At 42.5% G+C, this 23,512-nt stretch overlaps 1 protein-coding gene across 2 annotated transcripts in view; it reads left to right on the plus strand.

Annotated features, from left to right (window-relative positions):
* TMTC2 (transmembrane O-mannosyltransferase targeting cadherins 2) overlaps positions 1 to 23,512 on the plus strand; it is a 414,704-nt gene that overhangs the window by 330,325 nt on the left and 60,867 nt on the right. For both annotated transcript variants that reach the window (XM_075344778.1, XM_075344777.1), the window contains exon 9: positions 15,375 to 15,456. In XM_075344778.1, the coding sequence (XP_075200893.1) occupies positions 15,375 to 15,456 (82 nt within the window). The remainder of the gene's footprint in view (positions 1 to 15,374; positions 15,457 to 23,512) is intronic.

A 23,512-nucleotide genomic window follows, 5' to 3' on the forward strand; every position in this document is an offset into this window, starting at 1 on the left:
CCCGCCAAATAGTCCCCAGTTAGACTGTCAAAAAACTCTACAAAGAAAATTTATGGAAACAGACTTAATTTTAAGGTACCTTAAGTACTATTAAACACATATTCAATCAGAATTAGATCCTGAAGTTTCCCCAGAAAAATTACACTTGCAGAGCATGTGATGAATAAAAACTTAAAATACCAACCTTATTGAGTGTGACGTGTTCACATACAATGAGCCTGAGAGATTAGCGCAGTTATATCTGTCCTCCTGAAGCTCTGCAATCCAACTGTGGTATGAGGTTTCACAGAGCTGCTAGAGACAGGAGACTACCTGGAGGGAGGGAATTTCCTCACAATCTGGTGAGGAAGGAGAAATGAAAGTAAAAGAGATGTGCCTGTCAGGCCTATTGTATGTAACGGAGGGTTAAAGAAGTGAAAATGCTCATCTGTGGAATTTGCAGCATTAGGAGGTCACATTCACTGAAATAAAAAGGTATTTAAATCCATAACATCCTAACAGGCCAAGTTACATGTTAACATAGGAACCTTTCTTTGATATCACCTTCACAATTCTTGCATCCATTGAACTTGTGAGTTTTTAGAGCGTTTCTGCTTGAATTTCTTTGCATGATGTCAGAATAGCCTTCCCAGAGCTGCTGTTTTGATGTGAACTGCCTCCCACCCTCATAGATCTTTTGCTTGATTATACTCTAAAGGTTCTCTATAGGGTTGAGGTCAAGGAAGATGGTGGCCACACCATGAGTTTATCTCCTTTTATGCCCATAGCAGCCAATGACACAGAGGTGTTATTTGCAGCATGAGATGGTGCATTGTAATGCATGAAGATGATTTTGCTCCTGAAGGCACGTTTCTGCTTTTTGCACCATTGAAGAAAGTTGTTAGTCAGAAACTTTATATACTTTGCAGAGGTAATTTTCACACCTTGAGGAATCCTATAGGGGCCTACCAGATGTCTCCCCATGATTCCGGCCTAAAACATGACTCCACCTCCTTGCTGATGTCGCAGCCTTGTTGGGACATGGTGGCCATCCACTAGCCATCCACTACTCCATCCATCTGGACCATCCAGGGTTGCTCGATACTCATCAGTAGACAAGACTGTTTGAAAATTAGTTTTCATTTATGTCTGGGACCACTGCAACCGTTTCTGCTTGTGAGCACTGGTTAGGGGTGGCCGAATAGTAGGTTTATGCACCACAGCAAGCCTTTGAAGGATCCTACACCTTGAACTTCGATGGTCTCCAGAGGCACCAGCAGCTTCAAATATTTGTTTGCTGGTTTGTAATGGCTTTTTAGCAGCTGCTCTCTTAATCCGATGGACTCACCTGGCAGAAACCTTCCTCATTCTACCTTTATCAGCACGAACACATATGTGCTCTGAATCAGCCACAAATCTCTTCACAGTACAAAGATCATGCTTACGTTTTCGTGAAATATCTAATGTTTTCATCCCTTGTCCAAGGCATTGCACTATTTGATGCTTTTCGTAAGCAGAGAGATTCTTTTTCTTGCCCATGCTACTTGAAAACTGTGGCCTGCTTAATATTGTGGAACATCCAGTTTCCCTTTTACTGGGCTTACCTGGCAAACTAATTATCACAGGTATCTGAGATTGATTTCAGTGATCCAAAGAACCCTGAGACACAATACCATCAATGAGTTTAAGAAAAAAATAAACATAAATTAATCACTATTACACTTAAATCCAATTTGCATAATAATTTGGAACATGGTTTAAAATAGAAGATAAAGCTGTATACATACCCAACATTAGGAATGTGCAGAAGAGACCTGGGATCAGATTTTGGGTGAGATACGTTTGGATCTGATAGAGAGCACGCCCAGAATGATTCAGGCAGTGTTGAAAGTCAAAGCAGGTTTTACAAAAAAACTAACAAAATAATTAAATTTAGATTTTTAGGAGCAAAACCGTAACAATGCAGAGTGACATAACAAGAATCTGTATAACTAATTATATGCTAAATAGTTGTAAGTCAAATTTATTTATGAGATAACCAAGACAATTGTCTATACAATGAAAGTCAAAAAAGATGACAGCGTCCCATTGGGTGAAAGTATCAATTCATATTTAATCCATCAAGGTCATACAGCAACATTTCGACTATAAAGTCTTCATCAAGCATGGTTGATGAAGACTTTATAGTTGAAATATTGCTGTGTGACCTTGATGGATTAAAAATGGATTGATACTTCACCCAATGGGACGCGGTCATCTCTTTTTACATGGTATGTTTATTTCAATTGGATCCCTTGAATTGGACGTGCGCCCCTGACTTGCTGAAGTTGTTTTGTTTACACATTTGCATGTGTTTTTGACCATTGGTGTTGCAAACTTTTTTTCTTTTTAATAAAATGCAGGTGGTATCATGCAGAAAGCTGTAGTAGATGGTGAGATATGGAGCCTGAAAGTCAAGAGTTCAAAACAGTGTTACCCTTTTGCTTGTCACTGTATACCAAATCATTATTTGCTATTGTAAAGATTGTTAGGACCTTTGTAGTGATACCTTTTTAATTAAAACATTGGTTCTGTTGAAATTCACAGTTACAATAATCCTTCAAGTATAATGCACAATGTTTATATGGAACATTTTCAAGTAATTACCAGGTGTTATAAGTGAACAAAGTAACTTACTGCATACTTATCCAGGCAAGTTATACCCTATGATAAATTTAGGTCTGTGATCATGTCAAATGCACCTTTTTAATATAAATTTAATATGTTTGTACTTGGTAACTAGCTATTTATTACTGTTGTTTTTTATTGAATTCTTAAGTTTGGCTACTTTTGAATTTGAAAAGTAGGTTAATGCCCAATATACTGTTGTTAATGCAGTAGTTAATGTGAGATGTAATGCTTGAGCCGGAGCTTCTGTGATACTATTACATTTTACAACTTGGATATATTTCGGGGAATGGAGTGGGTGGATTACTTCAACTCTCCAGAGGTGGTTATCTCTGTGTGTGGTCCAGGGTACCAAGTCCCATGTGAATTTCCTTAATGCGTTGGCCTTTTTGCTGTATAAAGTATATGCTTGCATTTACATAGAACTACATTTTTTCCCTTTTATGCTAGTATTTTCAGCATTTTCCATACACTTCATTTTTTTTGGGAGATTCAATGAACACATTTACAATGACAACTATCTAAAAGACAAATCTGAGGTAAGCTGGTACTAGTCACATACTGTAGTAAAAACAGGAGGAATGAAATAATATGGTCAGGCTGCAGAATTTGGAAACCTATATTTATGTGGTAGCAATTTCCGGTTATGTCTCATCAGTGTTGCCCATGACAATCAGATTCTGACTACCATTTTGAAAGTATTTTCATATAGATGCCCTCTAATGAAGTTCACTAAAAGCTGTGAATATATGTTTGTACTGTACTGTCGATGTGTTAATATACTCACCTACTGCCATCTTCTCAGGTATCTGCTCTTCTTCTGAGTAATGCCACCATTCTCCAGATTAGCTGACTTATGCTATGCTTTATATATGAGCTGGAAGGTTCTTTTGCAATGTAGGTCAATGTGAAGCTTTATTCTGAAGCTCAAAAGAGTTAAGCGGGCTTTACACGCTGCAACATCGCTAGCATTTGCTGGCAATGTCGAGCGCGATTGCACCCGCCCCCGTCGTACGGCCGATATGTGGTGATCGCTGCCGTAGCGAACATTATCGCTACGGCAGCGTCACACGCACATACCTGCTCTGCGACGTTACAGCAGCGTCACTGAACCGCCGCCCAATAGAAAAAGAGGGGATGAGATGAGTGGCGGGAACAAGCCGTCCACCTCTTTCCTTCCTCCTTTTCCGATGGACAGAGGTAAGGTGATGGTTGTCGCTCCTGCGGTGTCACACACAGCGATATGTGCTGTCGCAGAAGCGACAAACCACATCGCTACTGAGCAGAAAACGATATTTTGTTTTAGGACCACCTCTCCATGACCACCGATTTTTCCCTCTTTTGCGATCGTTTACGGTCGCTCAGAGGAGTCACACGCGGCGATCTAGCTAATGAGGCCGGATGTGCGTCACCACCACCGTGACCCCGACGATATCTCCTTAGCGATATCGCAGCGTGTAAAAACCCCCTTTACTTTGTAAAAGTTACACCTGGGTCATGCAAAGAGCAATTTGACCCGGAGAATGGGGAAAACTGTGATGTCAGAGAAGAGGAATGCGAAAACCTGAGAAGATGGCAGTAGGTGAGTATGTTAACACTAGAGATTCGTGGATCAGTTGAGGCTCGGTTTGGCGGCAACAAACAAGCCTAGCTCCACAGGCTCGAGTGTGACCCAAACCCCAGATCCAGTCACTGATTGGCAGTTTGAGTCTCTGCACACATATTGCAGCCAGAAGCATCACTTCTGGGAAGGGTGAGCAGGATTTTTCAAACTTTTTTGTGTAGGTTGCACACTACATCCAAGCACGACATTGTTACCCCCAGTGTGTGCTGTTCAAACATTGTGAGCGGCTAGCACAGGACTGTTCACTAAACATACCTGAGCACAGCGTTGCTTGCTCAAGTATTGTTTGCATGTACAGCATCCAAACCCCGAACCTTGATTTTTAAATTTGGTGCTCAGTTCGAAAACCAAACCTCAGGTTTGCTCATCTCTAGTTAACACTCTAAGGGCACGTGCGCACATTGCGTAATTTTATGCATTTACGCTGCGTTTAGCACTGCAGCGTAAATGCATGCATCTTGTGTCCCCTGCACAATCTATGTAGATTGTGCATAATCCGTGCACACGTTGCTTTTTTGAGTGTAGCGATTTGGATGCTAAAAATTTGACCCAAATCCGCGCGTTCAAAAATGCAGCATGTCACTTCTTTCATGCGCTTTGGATGCAGCTCCCACCTTGTCTATGGGAGAGCCAGCATCCCGAGCACATGAAATCGCCATCTATTCTGCTGAAACACTGCATCCATTATGCAGTGTTTCTGCAGTGATTTGAACAGCACATGAGCTGTCAAATCGCTGCAGAATATTCAGCATGGACATGTGCACAATCCCCAACACTGCACTACTTACTCATATTCACAGATTTACTGAGGAAAACATAATTTGAGGGCTTCTTTAATATCTGCACCTATTTTACCTCTATCTTGCTTTTCAACATGATTTTCTTGTTAATTGTTGATACAATTGACTCGTTGCCCTCATCAGACTGTTCTATTTAGAACTTTTATTTCTGAAGTCAGTAAGTTTTTAATATAGCTGAGTTTAATGTATGAAATGTTTCCCTAAAATGTGATTGTCGCATATGGATCTATGTTTCATTTTTTCCATTTCTAATATTTTAATAGAAAGCTGCCTTTTCCTCTGTTGTTAACAATAGGGGCATTACATTCTCAGGATCCCTGCTGCTTTTTGCATGTGCTCTCCACCATGGTACCTCCTCTGTCATTGTTGTAAGAGCCACATCATTACTGACACAGGAAATCTGTTGGAAATTGACATAATCTGAAAATAATGAATCTAATAAAAATAAAGGAAAAATGCAATAATGTGGATACAATTATTGCTATTAGTGCTTTTTTTTCTTGCCTGAAGAATTAGGATATTTGTGTTACAAGTGCTTTTGAAAATAATTATGTTCCAGGAACCAAATGAACATTAGGTAGAATAGAAGACCACTTAAGGCACCGGTGATGAATCTGAGAGTTTTATTAGTATACTAGCTGTACTACCCGGCTTCGCCCGGGTTAATAACTGCTGTTAACAAAATAGAATGTATTAACAAAAATGTATTCTGCACACAAAAACCACAAAACAAATAGATATAAATGTAATTATAATGTCTGTCTCCCCCTCTGTATATATCTTTCTGTCTCTCTCTATCTCTTTGTCTGTTTTTTTTTTCCCTGTCTGTCTGTGACTTTCTCTGTCTCTTTCTCCGTCTGTCTCAATCTTTCTCCGTCTGTCTCAATCTCTTTCCCTGTCTGTCTATCCATCTCTGTCTCTTTCCCTGTCTGTCTCTTTCCCTGTCTGTCTCTTTCCCTGTCTGTCTCTTTCCCTCTTTCTCTCTCTTTCCCTGGCTGTCTCTTACACTGTCTCTTTCCCTCTCTTTCCCTGTCTGTCTGTTTCCCTGTGTCTGTCTCTGTTTCTTTGTCTGTGTCTGTCTCGTAACCTGTTTCTCTCTTTCCCTCTCTTTCCCTGTCAGTCTGTCTCTTTGTCTGTGTCTGTCTCTTTGTGTCTGTCCCTTACCCTGTCTTATGTCTGTTTCTTACCCTGTCTGTGTCTGCCTCTTTCCCTGTCTGTGTCTGCCTCTTTCCCTGTCTGTGTCTGTCTCTTTCCCTGGCTACATTGTGACATGCCAACATTCCATTTAAGGGCGTGGCTGTGCATTCTTCTGAAGTTCTGGCTGCACTGTGGCTTCTAGCTCCATTCGCTTTAATGGAGGCAGTTTTTTTGGTGAATAACTGTAAAGCGCGGGGTTAAAATTTCCCCTCAAAACAGCCTATGACGCTCTCGGGGTCCAGAAGTGTGTGAGAGCAAAATTTTGTGGCTGTAGCTGCGACGGTGCAGATGCCAATCCCGGACAGACATACATACATACATACATACATACATACATACATACACACATTCAGCTTTATATATTAGATTAAAAACTGAGCAGTCCATTCCGCTTGTCAATAGGATGATTACAGTATGACTGAATTGTGTCACAAGTTGTAATAAAGTGTCCCACTGACGAAGTGAAATGGTAACACACCAAATTTTCAATTTTAATGCCGAATTAATAACGGCCTGCTTAAGAGCAAAGTTCTAGGAATTGTTATATTTATAGGGAATTTAAGTATTTGCTGAAACACATGTCCAGAAATCTGATTGTAAGGGAAAATATATTAGAAATTTTAAATTAGGATGAATCTAAAATTCACATGATTAACTGTGCACAAAGCCCCATAAAAGCTGTAAACTGTTACGGGTTTATGGGTCAGGTGACTAAGAGGAACTCACTGGGATTGTAGAGAATGCAATTCGTGACACATTAGCCTGCTTCGCACAAACATCAGGCAGATGATCCTATGTAGACAAGCTGGGCATCCCCCATTTATTATTGGAAGAAAGGGACGGTGATAGAAAAAAACAAGCATTTTTAATATGCAATGTACTTGCCTCCTTAATAGCCAATTGGCCAGTTACACACCCATTTCCCTATTTACATTGGCCATCCTTGAAACTTGAGCCCAGGATTAGGTTATATAAAAAATGGGTTAAACAATGGAAAAGTGTTCACATGTTAGGGTTCAACCTAGCTGAGTGTGATCCATAAATCTTTCCTGCTGTCTAGGAAACAGAAGAACAATAATAGACCAAAATGTTTAGGTATTTCTGTTATTTCTCCTTTTATTATTTTATAACTGTTTTGATATTTTTATGTCACCTATTTTTCTCTTACTCATTTTTTTGTATGCTCTGTACTTTTTTTTATTAAAAAAAATGTATAAGTTTGGTCTATGTATGTTCTAAAGAATTCATAGCCTTTCAGAAAGTGTGTGGCCTTTTGATTGTCAGACATTAACCCCTTCAGCCCCAAGCCTATTTTGACCCTAAAGACCAGGCCATTTTTTGCAATTTTGACCAGTGTCACTTTATGAGGTTATAACTCTGGAACGCTTCAATGGATCCTGGTGATTCTGAGATTGTTTTCTCGTGACATATTGGGCTTCATGTTAGTGGTAAATTTAGGCCGTTATTTTTTGCGTTTCTTTGTGAAAAAAACGGAAATTTCGCGAAAATTTTGAAAATTTTGTAATTTTCAAACTTTTAATTTTTATGCTCTGAAACCAACGAGACATATGACAGAAAATAATTAATAAATAACATTTCCCACATGTCTACTTTACATCAGAACAATTTTGGGAAAAAAAAAAATTCATAAGGAAGTTATAGGGGTTCAAAGTTTATGAGAAATTTCTAATTTTTACAACAAAATTTACAAAGCCACTTTTTTTAGGGACCACATCACATTTGATTTGATTTTGAGGGGCCTACATGAAAGAAAACACCCAAAAGTGACAACATTCCAAAAACGGCACCCCTGAGGCTACTCAAAACCACATTCCATAAAGTCATTAACCCTTCAGGTGCTTCACAGGAACTAAAGCAATGTGAAAGGAAAAAATGAACATTTTAGTTTTTGCTACAAAAATGCAAATTTAGACTCAAATATTGCATTTTCCCAATGGGAGGAGGATGAAATGGACCCTGACATTTGTTGTGCAATTTCTTCCGAGCACACAGATACCTCATATGTGGCAGAAAACCACTCTATGGGCGCATGGTAGGGCTCCGAAGGGAAGGTGCGTCATATGACTTTTTGAACGGAAAATTAGATGAAATTGTTAGACGCACCATGTTGTGTTTGGAGAGCCCCTGATGTGCCGAAACAGTGGACAATCCCCACATGTGACCCCATTTTGGAAATTAGACCCCCCAAGGCATAAATATAGATGGGTAGTGAGCACTTATAACCCTTATGTGCTTCATACATTGAGCCGAAAAAACAAAAAAGTACTTTTTTTTTGCACAAAAATGTTATTTTGGGCTCAATTTTTTAATTTTTACAGGGGAAACAGGATAAAATGGACCCCAAAATTTGTTGGGAATTTTGTCCTGAGTAAGCCAATACATCATATGTGGTGGAAAACCACTCTTTGGGCGCATGGCAGGGCTCCGAAGGGAAGGTGCGTCATTTGACTTTTTGAACGGAAAATTAGATGAAATTGTTAGACGCACCATGTTGTGTTTGGAGAGCCCCTGATGTGCCGAAACAGTGGACAATCCCCACATGTGACCCCATTTTGGAAACTAGACCCCCCAAGGCATAAATATAGATGGGTAGTGAGCACTTATAACCCTTATGTGCTTCATACATTGAGCCGAAAAAACAAAAAAGTACTTTTTTTTTTTGCACAAAAATGTTATTTTGGGCTCAATATTTTAATTTTTATAGGGGGAACAGGATAAAATGGACCTCAAAATTTGTTGGGAATTTTGTCCTGAGTAAGCCGATACTTCGCATATGGTGAAAAACCACTGTATAGGCTCACAGCAGGGCTCCAAAGGGAATGAGCGATGTATTCTCAGGGACATGGTATGACATTTTTATATTTGTGTTGTGTAGGGTTTGTCATGTCACTGTCTTTGTCGTGTAGTGTGCGTTAGGTCACCGTTTTTGTCGTATACTGTGCGTCAGGTCACCGTCTTTGTCGTGTAGTGCGTCAGGTCACCGTCTTTGTTGTGTAGTGTGCGTCACGTCTCCATCTTTGTCGTGTAGTGTGTCTGGTCACAGTCTTTGTCGTGTAGTGCATCAGGTCACCGTCTTTGTCGTGTAGTGTGCGTCACGTCACCGTCTTTGTCGTGTAGTGCGTCAGGTCACCGTCTTTGTTGTGTAGTGTGCGTCACGTCTCCATCTTTGTCGTGTAGTGCGTCTGGTCACAGTCTTTGTCGTGTAGTGTGCGTCACGTCACCGTCTTTGTCGTGTAGTGCGTCAGGTCACAGTCTTTGTCGTGTAGTGCGTCTGGTCATTGTCTTTGTCATGTAGTGCGTCCGTCAGTTCACCGTCTTTGTCGTGTAGTGCGTCTGGTCATTGTCTTTGTCGTGTAGTGCGTCAGGTCACAGTCTTTGTCTTGTAGTGCGCGTCACATCACCGTCTTTGTCGTGTGCCTCAGGAATTTTAGGTGGGCTATATTAATTTAGTACCCGGACGAATGATAGACTTTGAAGCAGTCACTCATACAAAGTCCGGGTTTATCGGGACAGGTATCACATTGATACTTCGTTTCCCGCCTCAGCCCTTTTTTATAGCACACCCGGCACCTCTTCTGTGCTCTTCCTCGTGCGGTGGTTTGTGGTACCTCACCAGGAAAATGTTGCCCTGGTACCACACGGGAACCTTCAGTTCTAGAGGTAGTAGGAACTGCTGCTGCTTCTTCTTCTTCTTCTTCTCCTCTTCCAAAAATCATGGTCTTGATTACTACCTCCTGGAACTGAAGGAAGGTGTTGGTCTGGCCTGCACATCGTGAGAGCACGAAAGCATTGTATAGTGCCATCTGCACGATGTGCACGGCCAGTTTTTTATACCACACCTTAACCTTCCGCATGGCATTATATTGCTGGAGGACTTGATCAGAAAGATCAACTCCTCCCATATGTTTGTTGTACGCCAAGCCACAGTCCGGTTTGCGAACCTGTGCTGACATACCTCGAACATTGGTTGCAGAGGTGCCGGGACCATGTATTGTGGTCAAGAAAAGGACATCCTTTTGTCCTTGAACTTAACTACAACCATGTTGTTGCTACATTGGGCTCTGCTCTCACCTTTTTGGAGCAGCTGCCCAATTAGCGTCACAGGAAGACCCTTCTGGTTCTTCCGGATCGTACCGCAAGCTGCGGTACCTCTGGAAGAGAGGGATTGGAAAAGTGGGATGCTTGAATAAAAGTTATCAACGTACAGATGATAACCTTTATCAAGCAGTGGGTGGATCAAACTCCACACAATTTTCCCACTCACCCCCAGAGTAGGTGGGCATTCTGGGGGTTGGATCTGCATGTCCTTCCCTTCGTAAACACTAAAGCTGTGAGTGTACCCTGAGGTACTCTTGCACAGCTTGTAGAGTTTAATGCCATACCTTGCCCTTTTACTGGGCAAGTACTGGCGGAACTTCAGTCTCCCCTTGAAGTGGATGAGGGACTCATCCACACAAATTTCCCTCCGGGGAACGTACACTTCAGCAAACTTTTTGCTAAAGTGTTCGATGACCGGACGAATTTTGAACAGTCTGTCAAAATTCGGGTCATCTTGGGGAAGACACTCCAAATTGTCCCTAAAATGCAAAAATCTGTGGATAGCCTCAAACCGTCTGCGGGGCATAATCATACCAAATACTGGAGTGTTGTATAAAACATCAACACTCCAATATTGGCGAAGTTCTGGCTTCTTCACTAACCCCATGTGAAGAGTCAGACCCCAGTACTTCATCATTTCTACTGAATCCGTTGGGGTCCAGCTAGAAAATGATGAGCGAGGGTTTTTGGCCAAAAATTGTTGGGCATAAAGATTTGTTTGCACCACCATGAGACTAACAAACTCTTCAGAGAAATAGACTTTGAAAAATTCTATTTCTCTAAGGTTGTTAGTATCAAACTGGATTCCTGATTGGGGAGTAAAATCAGGAATCCGTGGTGCAAAATTTTCGGGGGCTGGGGTCCACTCCCGGTCACTAGTGCTAGGTTGGGGGTCACTAGCACTAGTGCTGGGCTGGGCATCACTCACGCTCTGCGCCGGGTCTTCTCCACTGGGCGCCGGGTCTTCTCCACTGGGCGCCGGGTCTTCTCCACTGGGCGCCGGACGAATCAGTCTACGACGTCTTCTGGGTGGTTCCTCGGCACTGGAGGAGGAAGAGGACTGGGAGGAGCAAAGGAATGTGGGGTCATCTCCTTCGCTATCAGTCTCGGAGGCAACAATGGCATATGCCTCCTCGGCTGAATACATCCTCCGAGATTGGGAAGACCGGGACATCGTATGTGGAGTGTGTGTGTGTGTAGGTGTGCAAAGAAAAACTTTATTCAAATGTTTGGGTATGTGTTTGAACAGGAAAAACCTAAAAAAAAGCAAAAACAAAAAAGGAGAATATATCAGAATTTTGCAAAAAAAAAATAATATACACAAGCACCTGCAACTGACACCAAGCCCAGAGTCACACGTGTGAGAGTTTCGCATCGCATCACCTTGCAAAGCCGCCCGCTCCTTGGTAAGAAGCGTGCAGCAGCATGTATTTGTACATGGCTGCACGCTCCTGCCCGGGAAGCGGGCGGCCATGACAAGTTATGTGATGCGAGACTGCCATGTTGGCACTGGGCTGACCTTTACAATAATAAAAAAAACAAAAAAAACATTTATGTATGTCACATTCGATGGGGGTGAAGGAGGAAAGGGGGGTGAAGGAGGAAAGAGGGGTGAAGGAGGAAAGGGGGGTGAAGGAGGAAAGGGGGGTGAAGGAGGAAGCTAGGATCAATACTCAGCAGCAGGAGAGATTGGAGCACATTGTCCAAGCAGCTGATGGTGAGTCAGGACATGGGGTCAGCGGTGGATTTGGGGCAGTGGTGGATTGGGGGGGTGGAGGGAGCAAGGGGGGCAGCGGTGGATCGGCAGCAGAGATGGCTGGGGGAGGGGAAGCAAACACTGGCCTGCGATTATCGGCAGCGATGAGGCGTGCGGGGCAGCGATGGTACGGTGGGGCGTGCGGGGAAGCGACGGTGCGGTGGCAGCAGCGATGGGGCGTGTGGCAGCGGTGTGGGGGCAGAGATGGGTCAACGGCGGAGCGGAGGCAGCGGCGGAGCAGCGATCGTGCGGCGGGGCGGCGCGTGGAAGCAGTGCGGGAGCAGCGGTGGGCCGGAGCAGCGATGGGTCATCGGGGATGGTGCAGAGGCAGCGGCGGGGCGGCGATGGGTCAGCGGCAGAGCGGCGATGGTGCGGAGGCAGCGGAGGGGTAGCGGTGAAGCGGTGCGGGGGTGGCAGGGGCAGCGGTGGGGCGGCGATCGGGCTGTGCGGGGGTGACGGAGGCAGCGGTGGGGCGGCGATCGGGCAGTGCGGGGGTGGCGGAGGCAGCGGTGGGGCGGCGATAGGACAGTGCGGGGGTGGCGGAGGCAGCAGTGGGGCGGCGATCGGGCAGTGCGGGGGTAGCGGTGAGGCGGAGCGGCGATGGGCAGAGCGGCGATGGGGAGGGGAACAGCAATACTCACCGAGGATCACGGCAGCAGGATCGCTCTCAGCAGCTTCAATCCACGGATGAAGTGAAACCGAGGTGAGCGGTCACGGGCAGTTCACCAGTACCCCGATTCACAGTGATTGGAGGGTTCGATCACGAGGACGATCCCTCCAATCAGAGCTGGGGGGGTTGAACTAAAGGTCAGCCAATGATCAGTGTTATAGAAACACCGATCAGGGCTGAATTGCAATGTTTCAGCTATTTTTATTAGCTGAGACATTACAATGCCTGTGATTGGCTCATTGTCACAAATCAGCCAATCACAGGCACCGTAGGTCCGGGGTGGAGAAATCACTCCTCGGGAGGTCAAGCAGAGGTCCCCTCCTTCTAGAAAACGGTAGAAAATTCCACCGATTGCTATTACCGGGACCACAGTGCCCGCGATTACGTCATGACGGAAAGATCCGTCCTTGGTCGTTAAGGCCCAGGGCACAAGGACTGATCTTTCCGTCCATGGTCGTGAAGGGGTTAATGTGTATTTTGGGGACTCCTCACCCTGTTTGAGAGGTGGCAGCATGTTGTTTATCTGGGATGGGTGGACTATGTTTGGGTGTAATCATTTTGTAGGTTATAATGGATGTAGAGTGCAAGCTTGAGTGAAAGGAGACAGATTAACACTTGAAGTTGCTGCCCACATTACCTGCTGAGTAGTGTGTACTTGACACTGAACATTCCTCTTTAATTGATGTCTATTACTTATTTAGTGTTCAGTTTTCCTTAGTAACTAGCCTGGAGCTTTTTCCAGCCCCCCTTAGTATTCCTCAGCAAGAAGTGTCAGTTCACATGATACAACTGTCAGTTTTCAACATGTAGAGGAACCTATTAAATTATAAATCATGTAATTGGCGCAAACCCTAATTAATACTCCTGAGGAAGAATGTTGATTAAGATGAAATGCAGGAATTCTTGAATCTGAGACCGTGCAGACATCACTTGGTCATCATCAGACATTGCAAATGTTTGTGAATATTTGATATGATATTAAAAAATAATCAAAATTGACCATTTTTTTACTATTTGTATGCAAATGGAGTTGTTGTTGACTTACATACTAATAACGTAGAATGGGAGATAAATTACAGTACTCTACAGTGACTACTTAATGTCCAGAGTTGCATTGTGCTGCTCTATATATTGCTTACATCTGGCCGTTGTGAGAGTAGATATCAGCTAATTGTTTGGGTTGCTGGATGTTGGACTCCACAGATATTATATCGATGACCTAACCTTAAGCATAGGTCATCATTGTAAGACCATCACGAAGATTTTGTTCAAATCGGTGATGGAGGCTTCTTTAAGAGTCTCCATTTCCAGATTCTATCAGCATTCTGTGTTTTTCACATTAAATATTAGTAAATTGGGTTTATCAGGAATGGTTGTTTTTGGTGTGACAGATCCATAACAGCTATGGTTCATTTTCTGTACTCTTTCAATGTAACCAAAAAAATAGAATCCATAACTGAGATGTAAACATGGCTTAATTTGTAAAGTAATAGTCTAAGCTGCCGATAATCTCTGAATATAAAATGTATAAAGCTATGTTATATGTTATATCAACTAATCACTTTAAAAATTAGATATTTTTAGGATTTGACATTTTCGTTTTTTGTTTTCTTTTTGAGAAAACAAATGTCACGACTATAGTAGAAAGTTACATGGGTCATGGAGACAATCAGCTAGCACCTTGCAATACTTTACCTTGGAAGGATTAATTAGAAGTTGAAAAGTTGTAACATTGCTGGCAGATCAAAGCAAGCATAAGGGTATGTGTGCACGTTGCTTTTTACCTGCTTTTTACCTGTTTTTTTGCTGCTTTTTCTTCTGCGCTGTTTAATGCCAAAATGGATGTGTTTTTCTATTCAAGCAAAGTCTATGGGAATTTGGGTTTCTTGTTCACACTATGTTCAAAATGCTTCCTTTTTGTGGCAGAACTTTGGTCAAAAACTCAGCTTTGCAGTGCAAAACCCAAATGGCAAAAACAATTGACATGTTGCTTCTTTGAAAAGCTGAGTTTTTGACCAAAGTTCTGCAGGTAAAAAGCAGGTAAAAAGCAGGTAAAAAGCAACGTGCGCACATACCCTAAAGGTCAGGAGATCTACTATACAATTGTTTGCAGAAATGAAACTTTTTTATATGGTTTTAGATTAACTCATTGAAAACCTAAAGCATTTCATTATTACTAACCATTATAGATAGTGATATCAATTAAGAAAGTCTCTCAATAGAGCAACTTTTGAAACTACTTAAGAAGTTTATGAAAAAGTCACCACAACACAGTGAGGAATGTTTGTGGAGCCTTGCATGGACCACCCAAGAACTTAATGTGGTGGGGAGGATTATGTTCATAATTTTCCTACATATCTTCACTCAAATCCAATGTATCAGTCCAAAGAGTTCTTACAAAATGAATTGAATTGCAATACGTTCCCTATTGCGTTCCCCTTTACATTTACCTAATGAACTATACTTGAAAAAAGTTAAAGAAAAATAAATATGTTCTTAATAAAAAAGTGTGTTTTTTACATTACTTCTATCATAAAAAATAAAGTATTTGTTTACTTTTAGGGTCGTAAAAGTGAAGCTGAGCGTTACTTTTTGAAAGCAATTCAGCTGGATCCCACCAAAGGAAATTGTTATATGCATTATGGTGAGTGATCATTAACAAATATCTTCCTACGTAATCTTCCTGGTTATGGTTATTTATAGTGTTTTATTTTAAGGGGCATTTATTTTATATTTATTTCTACACTGCATAAAGGATTGGAATTTATTTTTACTTGTTTATGTACTTTCAACATATAGGATATCAACCCAAAAGTTAAAAAATAGCTTGCTTCATTTTTTTTATTTTTAATAAATCTATAGTACACCGGAAAATAAGAAAAAATGTAATATAGCTTCAATAAATCTGCCCCTTTTTTTGGCCCTGGTGGCAGCATTCATGCTCAAATCCTTATTACATCGGTAAAATCTGTAGAATTGTTGAAATACAAAATTACAGTTGCCGATCATAGAAGTCTTTGATGTGAACTCGCAGTATAATGTGTGTCTGCCTCTATCTCCTCCCTGCTTTCCCTATCCATAGAATCTAAAATGGACCAACTGCCATCTCCTATCTCAGTAATGTGAACGTCTGTTTTCACTGAATACAGATTTTACCAATGAATTGAGAGTGCTAAACAATCCGGAAGGTGAAAGAAGCAGATTTCTCTAATAAGATATATTACTATTGATTGACAAAATAAAAATAATACATTGGCTCTTTGTATAATTTTAATGTGTTGATTCTATGACAAGTAGTATATTTAAAATCATAACTACATTTTTGTAAATGGCTGACATTGTATTACTGGAGAATGTTAGCGACTATAGTAAAAAATAAATAATTGTATCGTCTGGTGTTAGACCTCATAATTAGCCTAAAAAATAAAGTATGTTTTTTTACGTAGTCTATATTTTTTTTTATCAATGTACATACATATATCCATAATGAAAATACGTTTTAAATAATAGCTACTGGTATTTCGGTTGCAACTGCTGAAGTTTTTATTAAAAGGTTATCCAAAGAGAATTAATTCAACATACATACACAACTCAGATTTGGAATAGATCATTGGTGGTCATCCTGATAAAGAGATTAGAAGATCCGTTGACATTCGGGTTCACCCAGACTTTAGATAAAGTTCAGGTTGGAACCCATTTGAAGTCACTAATTAGGCAGTTTAGCTCTCTACCCACATATATAAACAGAGATTTTACGGGGATGGGAATGCGTTTTTTTGTTTGGGGGGTTGACACAATACATCTGAAAATGTTTTTACACCATGTGAGAGCCATACAGAGATTGCAAGTGGACTGCTTTGAGCCGAGCACCAAGCATACCCAAACACAGTGATGCTCGATCCAGTGGTTAGCATATATACAACACCCGAACTCTGAACTCAGACACTGATTTTTTTTTTTCCGTGGTCGGTGCGAGCCCCAAACTTTACAGTTCGGGTTCACTCATCTCTAAGACACAAGAACATTGAACCAAGGCACATCTCGCATCACAAATCAACGCCACTCCATATGGCACATAATATTAAGAAGAAGAAAAAATGGAGCTTACAAGGCTATTGTTGCAAAAATATCCAAATTTTTATTATACAAAATTCATATTATATTAAAATCGTTACGATCAGTATAGAAAAGGTACATATACGGTGCTTACATAGAGAAAAAGGTGAATTACCACACATAAATGGGAGAGCAAAGGTGATAACACCCCAAATAAGCATGAAGGGACAAAGGGTCATAAGTGAATATAGGTGGCTGGCTAGTAACTATGGCGTCTCTGTCTTGATAATAACCATAATTCTATGTAGCCCAATCAGCATAGATCTATAAGGCAGGACAGAGGTTTGCCAAATATCAAGCTAAACATGACAAAAGGTCACAGAATGACCAACAAATATGGCGCCCTCACCCTGGCTGGACACATAAAGTAGTGTAGCCAAATCGGCATATGTCCGTTTTTATGCCGGATAGGGATCGCCAGAAAAAAGCCAGTCACATGAAAAAGACCCTAAGAACCCATAACTTACACATGGTTAAGAAGAGGGGCAAGCACCAGAGCGTCCCAGGACAGTGCCACGAGCCTTCCTACGCGCGTTTCGCACGGATTACATCTGCTGGCTTCATCAGGGAAGGTGTACGGCAATTGCCGTTCAAGGACCTTATAACGGAAGTCGCTAGACTTCATAGGGCAGCCCATGACCTGGAAAATGCGTCCCAGCCAATCGGATCCCCGCCGACGCGCACGCGCACCGCGCGCCCCACATCACACGCCCCTCAGCCGCCCAATGGGAGAGGGAGCCCGGAGCAGAGGAACACGTGCTCCAAAGCCACCCTCATCCACAGAGGACAGCCAAGGGGCGGGCAAGGAAGGCGAGCGGCGCGCGCGGGTCACGGAAATCAGAGGGCGGGACACAGCTCCCAGCTAGAGTCCGTCAATCAGCCATCAGGTTGCCATGGTGGCGCGCACACCAAAGCACGGCAAGAGTCCGCACCACGCCCCCGGCAGTCCAGTGAGGGGGGACGCGGCGGACCCCCGGGCCCAGGGGTCCGCAGCATCCGCCCCCACCATAAGGGACGCCGGGCTGGCAGCGAGGACACAAACCGCGCGATGGGAGCGCGCACAGCAACCAGAGGGCGGGACAGACTAATAGCTGGAATTGAAAAATGTGAACAATACATAAGTATCCTTGCCATCCTATAGATAAAACCACAGGAAATAAGATAACAATGGCATCAAGCATATTACATAAAACCAGAGGGCAGGAGATTATTATAAAAGGATCTTCTTAAGATGACAGTACGTCCATATCATAAAGGAATCATATACAAACAATTTCTCCAAGAAAATCGATGTCTGGTCCAAGTCCAAAATGTCAACCACAATGGGTAATAACTAAACAAGGTCCTATGAAGGCAAAAGAATTAAATTAGGAACACTGAAAATTAAAAACAGGGCCATAAAGAGGAAATAGATAAAAATTAATTAAAAAAATTCTAAATTAAAAAAGAAAGAATGGTGCAGTACATAATGAGAGCCACTCATAGAAACGGGGCGAAGTTTAGAGCCTCATTGAGGCCCTTTGGTGTAACTGTGTCCAAAATGGTAATCCATTTCAGTTCACGTTGGGCCAAAAGTCTTTTGACATTTCCCCCCCTAATCCCACAATGAATCACGTCGATACCCCTGACCATAAAAGATCTAGGGCTGCATCCATGGACCAATTTAAAGTGGCGCGGTATAGTTTTTAATTCTGCCACATTGGTCGCTGTGGTTGCCGCCCGAATGTCCCTCACATGCTCCCTTACTTTTACTCTTAATTCCCTTGATGTCATACCTATATAGATCATATTACAATCACATGTTGCATAATAGATGACATTGATGGTAGTACAGGAGATATGTTCTCTTATAGGGAAATTTCTTCTCCCATCACTAGTATGGAAAGAAGAGCAGCGAGAGACATTCGGGCAGGAAACACAGCGGCCACAAGGGAAGCAACCTTTAATAGGTCCAGATGAACCAAAAGAACTACTGGTCACTGGTGGTATGTAATGACTTTTGACCAAGTAGTCCTTAAGATTTCTACATCGCCTGGCAGTCATCAAAGGTACAGGGGGCAGACGTGACTTCAAAGTGGGATCAGATTGAAGGATCGGCCAGAATTTAGTCAAAATTTCTCTCATCTCCTGCCATCTAACATTAAATGTTGAGATGAACCTGATATTTTCCACAGGCCTGGCTTCACCTCTCCTCCCGTGAAGCAGATCATCCCTAGACACCGATCTTGCTCTCTGATAAGCTTGTTTCAGGGTACGGTTCCCATACCCTCTGTTTTTGAACCTCATCCTCAAATCATCTGCCTGTTGTTTAAAAACGTTGTCCTGAGAGCAGAGTCGTCTTATCCTGAGATACTGGCCAATTGGGATGGCGCGTACAGTGGAGTTGGTATGGGCCGAAGTGGCATGGAGTAGGGAATTTACAGACGTCGGTTTCCTGTACACATCCGTCTGCAGAGCCCCAAACTCATCTGTAGTGATTTTAATATCTAAAAACTCAACTCCACTGTCGCTAAAACTATATGTCAATTTGATGTTATAATCGTTTGTGTTGAGCTGGTCCATGAAAAGTTTGAGTTGAGAGATGGTACCCTGCCAGATGATCAATAGATCATCAATGTATCTCACCCACATTGACACCATGGGGGCGGCCCATGCACCTCCGTCAACAAACAAACCCCTCTCCCAAAAACCGAGAAAGAGGTTTGCGTACGAAGGCGCACAGGCCGCGCCCATAGCGGTCCCCCGCCTCTGCAGATAGAATCTATCTTTAAAGACGAAGAAGTTGTGGGTGAGTACATAGTCAAGAAGTTCCAGGACCAGCTCACAAATCCGTCCATCCCAATTACTCATACTCAAGAAGAAACGAGCTGCTCTCAGGCCATCGTCATGGCTGATACACGTATATAAAGATTCTATATCAGCCACCACCAAGAGGGTCCCTGGGTCCACATGAACCCCATCAAGTCTATTAAGAACCTCGGTCGTATCCCTAACATAGGATGGAAGGGTCTCCACCAGGGGTTTTAAATAATAGTCAATAAACTGACAGATGGGACTACACAACCCCTCCATCCCTGAAACAATGGGCCGACCGGGTGGATTGATGGGGTCCTTGTGGACCTTGGGTAACAGGTAAAAAGTTGGAATTTTTGGATATTTTACAAATAATCCATCAAAAACCCCCTTGGTAATGATCCCTTGATCTAAGGCATCATTGAGGATGAGGTACAATTGGGCAGAGAATGAGATCAGAGGCGACGAATCCAATTTACTATATGTCTCTCTATCTCTCAGCTGCCTGTGGGCCTCCCTTTCATAAAGATCAACCGGCCAAACCACGACATTACCCCCCTTGTCTGCGGCCTTGAATATGACATCCTTCATATCGCCCAGTTCTTTCAAGGCTCTCCTTTGGACTGCAGTTAAATTGTCCCGTGATCGGCGAGTGGAGATATCACGAAGATTTTCACTAACCAAACGGGTAAAAATCTCCACCGCCGGGCACAGAGACAAGGGGGGGAAAGTCACGGATCTAGGCCTCAAGGAGGTGGGAAACTCACCTGGCAGCTGAGATGATGGTTCTTCTGAGAGATCCTCCAAAATTTGTGTCGCACTCTGTCCCATAGCAAGATCAGTGTCTCCTGTCGATGATTTAGAATGTAACTTGTGAAGGATCAGCTTCCGGGAGAAAAGGTGAAGATCCTTCAGAGCTGTAAACAAATCAAAGGTGTTAGTGGGGGAAAATGTCAAACCCTTGCTCAACACCTGTAGTTGAGCCGTAGACAAAACCTAAGGACTACAAGTAAAGCCATGGACTCCATCAATAAGCTTCATATCCCTTTAATCTTGTTCAAAGCGTTAGTACTCACATGCATGTCTTTTTTAAAATAGCTAAATTTATGGCCGCCATTTACAACATAAAATCTAGTCATATGTATTTCCTTTCAATGAGCACATGTGAGCCTGTTGATGGGCATTATGGAACTAGGCAAACCAAATTATTCTTCAATATGTTTTTTATTTTCCGTATTTATTTATTTTTAGAAAAACTCATCATTGGATAGTTTTTTTTTAATAACTTGTTTCTTTTTCTTTTTCTTCCAAATAACCTATTTATAAAGCATTTAGCTTGTTAGCCATTTTTAATGTATTACATTTAATTTGAAACCGTATTAGAGCATGCATGAATGCTGTATGTTAGGCAGATAGGAGTTGAAATTAAAAATTGAAATGCTAATGAGTTGCTGAAAGTTTCTTCATATGTCAATATATATAATTTACCTAATTTTTAGACCCAAAAATATGAAAGCAGAAAAAAAGCCAAACCAATACCATCTGTTTTAACACATTTCATAATTTCAAATAGTTTTGGTTTGTAAAAGATTTTTTCAAAAATGCATTAGAAAGCGCTGAACACTTAGAGATCAAGTAGCATGTATTTAAAGTTAATTGTTTTTATTGGTTGAAATAAAACTTTGGCACTGGTTCTTGACTCTCGTTTATGAGCCACACTTTCAGCATCATAGATTCTGTTTTGCACCATGATTAAATAATTTCTATTATTACTAATCAACAGAAAGAGCTCTACCCTCATCCAGTCTTCTTCATAAACTAGTATTTCCAAGAGTAAGCTGCATTCCGAAATCAGCATGAACTGAAAACTCCAGGCCCTTAACCACAGATTTGAAAGAAACTAATTTTGAATAAATTAATCAGTCAGCCTTCTTAACTTACTTTGCTGCATGTTCTTTGCACAGTGAGGAATGTCTTTGTGTGGCGCTTACGAAGGACCACCCAATAGGTTGAATGTGATGATGCACACAACACATAGTTTCTCTAGCAGATCATCCTCTTCACTATTTCCAATGCAGTTGAACTGACTGGCAATGGAAAATAAAATTAAAACTTGCTCATTTTAATCATTTGGTGATGTGATTATTAGCTGCAAGCAACACAAATGGTTTTCGTTTTAGACCAGTTGTTGAAAATAGTAAGAACGAAAGAAAATTTGACTGTAGTCATGTCATGTGCAACCTATTGTGCATTCATTTTGTGATATTCTCCTCTAGATGCAATGCACAATAAGTTCATAATTTGTCATCTGATGTAACAAGGCACAATTATAGATTCTGACAAAGTGGAAAGAAACTGTGTATGCTTCAGTAGGAAGTAGAGTACTGTATGTTACTGCTATATTTTTGTAGCTGTAGTGCTGGCTCCCCTAGTGTTCCCCTGCACTCTCCTCTTCCCTGCAGGCCATACTCGTGCTGTGTGGTCGTCTGCTCACCTACATGACCACTCATGTGTCACGTGGTCTTCTGCACAGCCATCCTTGTGTTGTATGGCCCTCAGCTTGCCCCCCCCCAACACTCCTGTGGCCATCCATGTGTCGTGTGGTCCTCTGCGTCCCTTTTTTGACGCTAAAGTGTAGTGCTATCGCTGGCTCACCCTATCCCCCCATGGATACCCAAGTGTGTGTCTGTCTCCAGCTCCCTCCTAGAACCCCGGCCCTGCATATGCCATGCGGAGTTTCCTGGTCTCCAGCCTAGCGGGCATGTACACACACTTCCTGTCCCTTTTAGTCATAGCGTGCACACCTTGCAAAGGTGTCCTCAGCCTATTACTGGGAGGCACCAGGAACTTAATTTACCCTCCCCTGTTGGAGGGGACAAAGCATTGCATTAGGATTTAGCCTGTGTGTTGGTTCTGCCTGTCTGCTCTAATCTCCCAGCCTACAGCACTAGTCCTGAATGCAAAAAGTACTGCTCTGCTGTGTCTGTCCTGTCTTCTTGCACCTGTCCTGTTTGTTCCCTAGTACCAGTCTGTATCCTACACCTGTTTCCATGCTAGCCTGTATCCTGCACCTGTGTTCGTACCCACCTGTACCTGTCATCCGGTCTGCCTCAGTCGTCCCAGCTGCACCTGTGTTCCTATGTCCTGTGGCTTATGTCCCATGCCTGGGAATCCGTATCTGATGACCTGGACCCTTCTGACTGGAGTTCCTCCTGAGGACATGTCCCAGCTGCACCTGCGTCACATGTTCTGTGCCTGATGTCCCTTGCCTGGTGACCTGAACCTGATGATATGTGCCGGAAGTTCTTTATCTGCCAATACCCATATTTCCTGTTCCCATCCAGTGTGTGTTCCTATTATTGTCCTGTTTGTCTTGCCTGATCTTGTCCTGCCTGTCTGTTGCCTGACTCTAGCCCTGCTGTCTCCCTGCTCCGCTCAGCTGCCACAGTCCCATTTACTTCCCTGGGAGTGGCACCTGGTGTTCCACCTCACGGTGGGCACTTAGTTAAGCCCCTCCCACAAAAGTATAAGCCTGGGTTACCCCTGTGGCCCAGTGGGTCCACTCCCGATCACTGCCTTCACCAGTGGTGAGCATTACAGTAGTGTGTCTGAGCGTTCATATTACTGTGACTTTGGGAAGTAAATATTTAATAGTCTCTAAAATATAATGTCACGATGTACATCAGATGGTACATGTGATGGGCCTTTATGTAGTATGAGTCTATAAGCAGAATCCAGCACTCAAATAGTAGGAAATGTATATTTAATTCACGGCTCAAAATGCAAGGTGT

This window comes from Anomaloglossus baeobatrachus, chromosome 4 (assembly GCF_048569485.1).
Source record: "Anomaloglossus baeobatrachus isolate aAnoBae1 chromosome 4, aAnoBae1.hap1, whole genome shotgun sequence".
NCBI lineage: Eukaryota > Metazoa > Chordata > Amphibia > Anura > Aromobatidae > Anomaloglossus > Anomaloglossus baeobatrachus.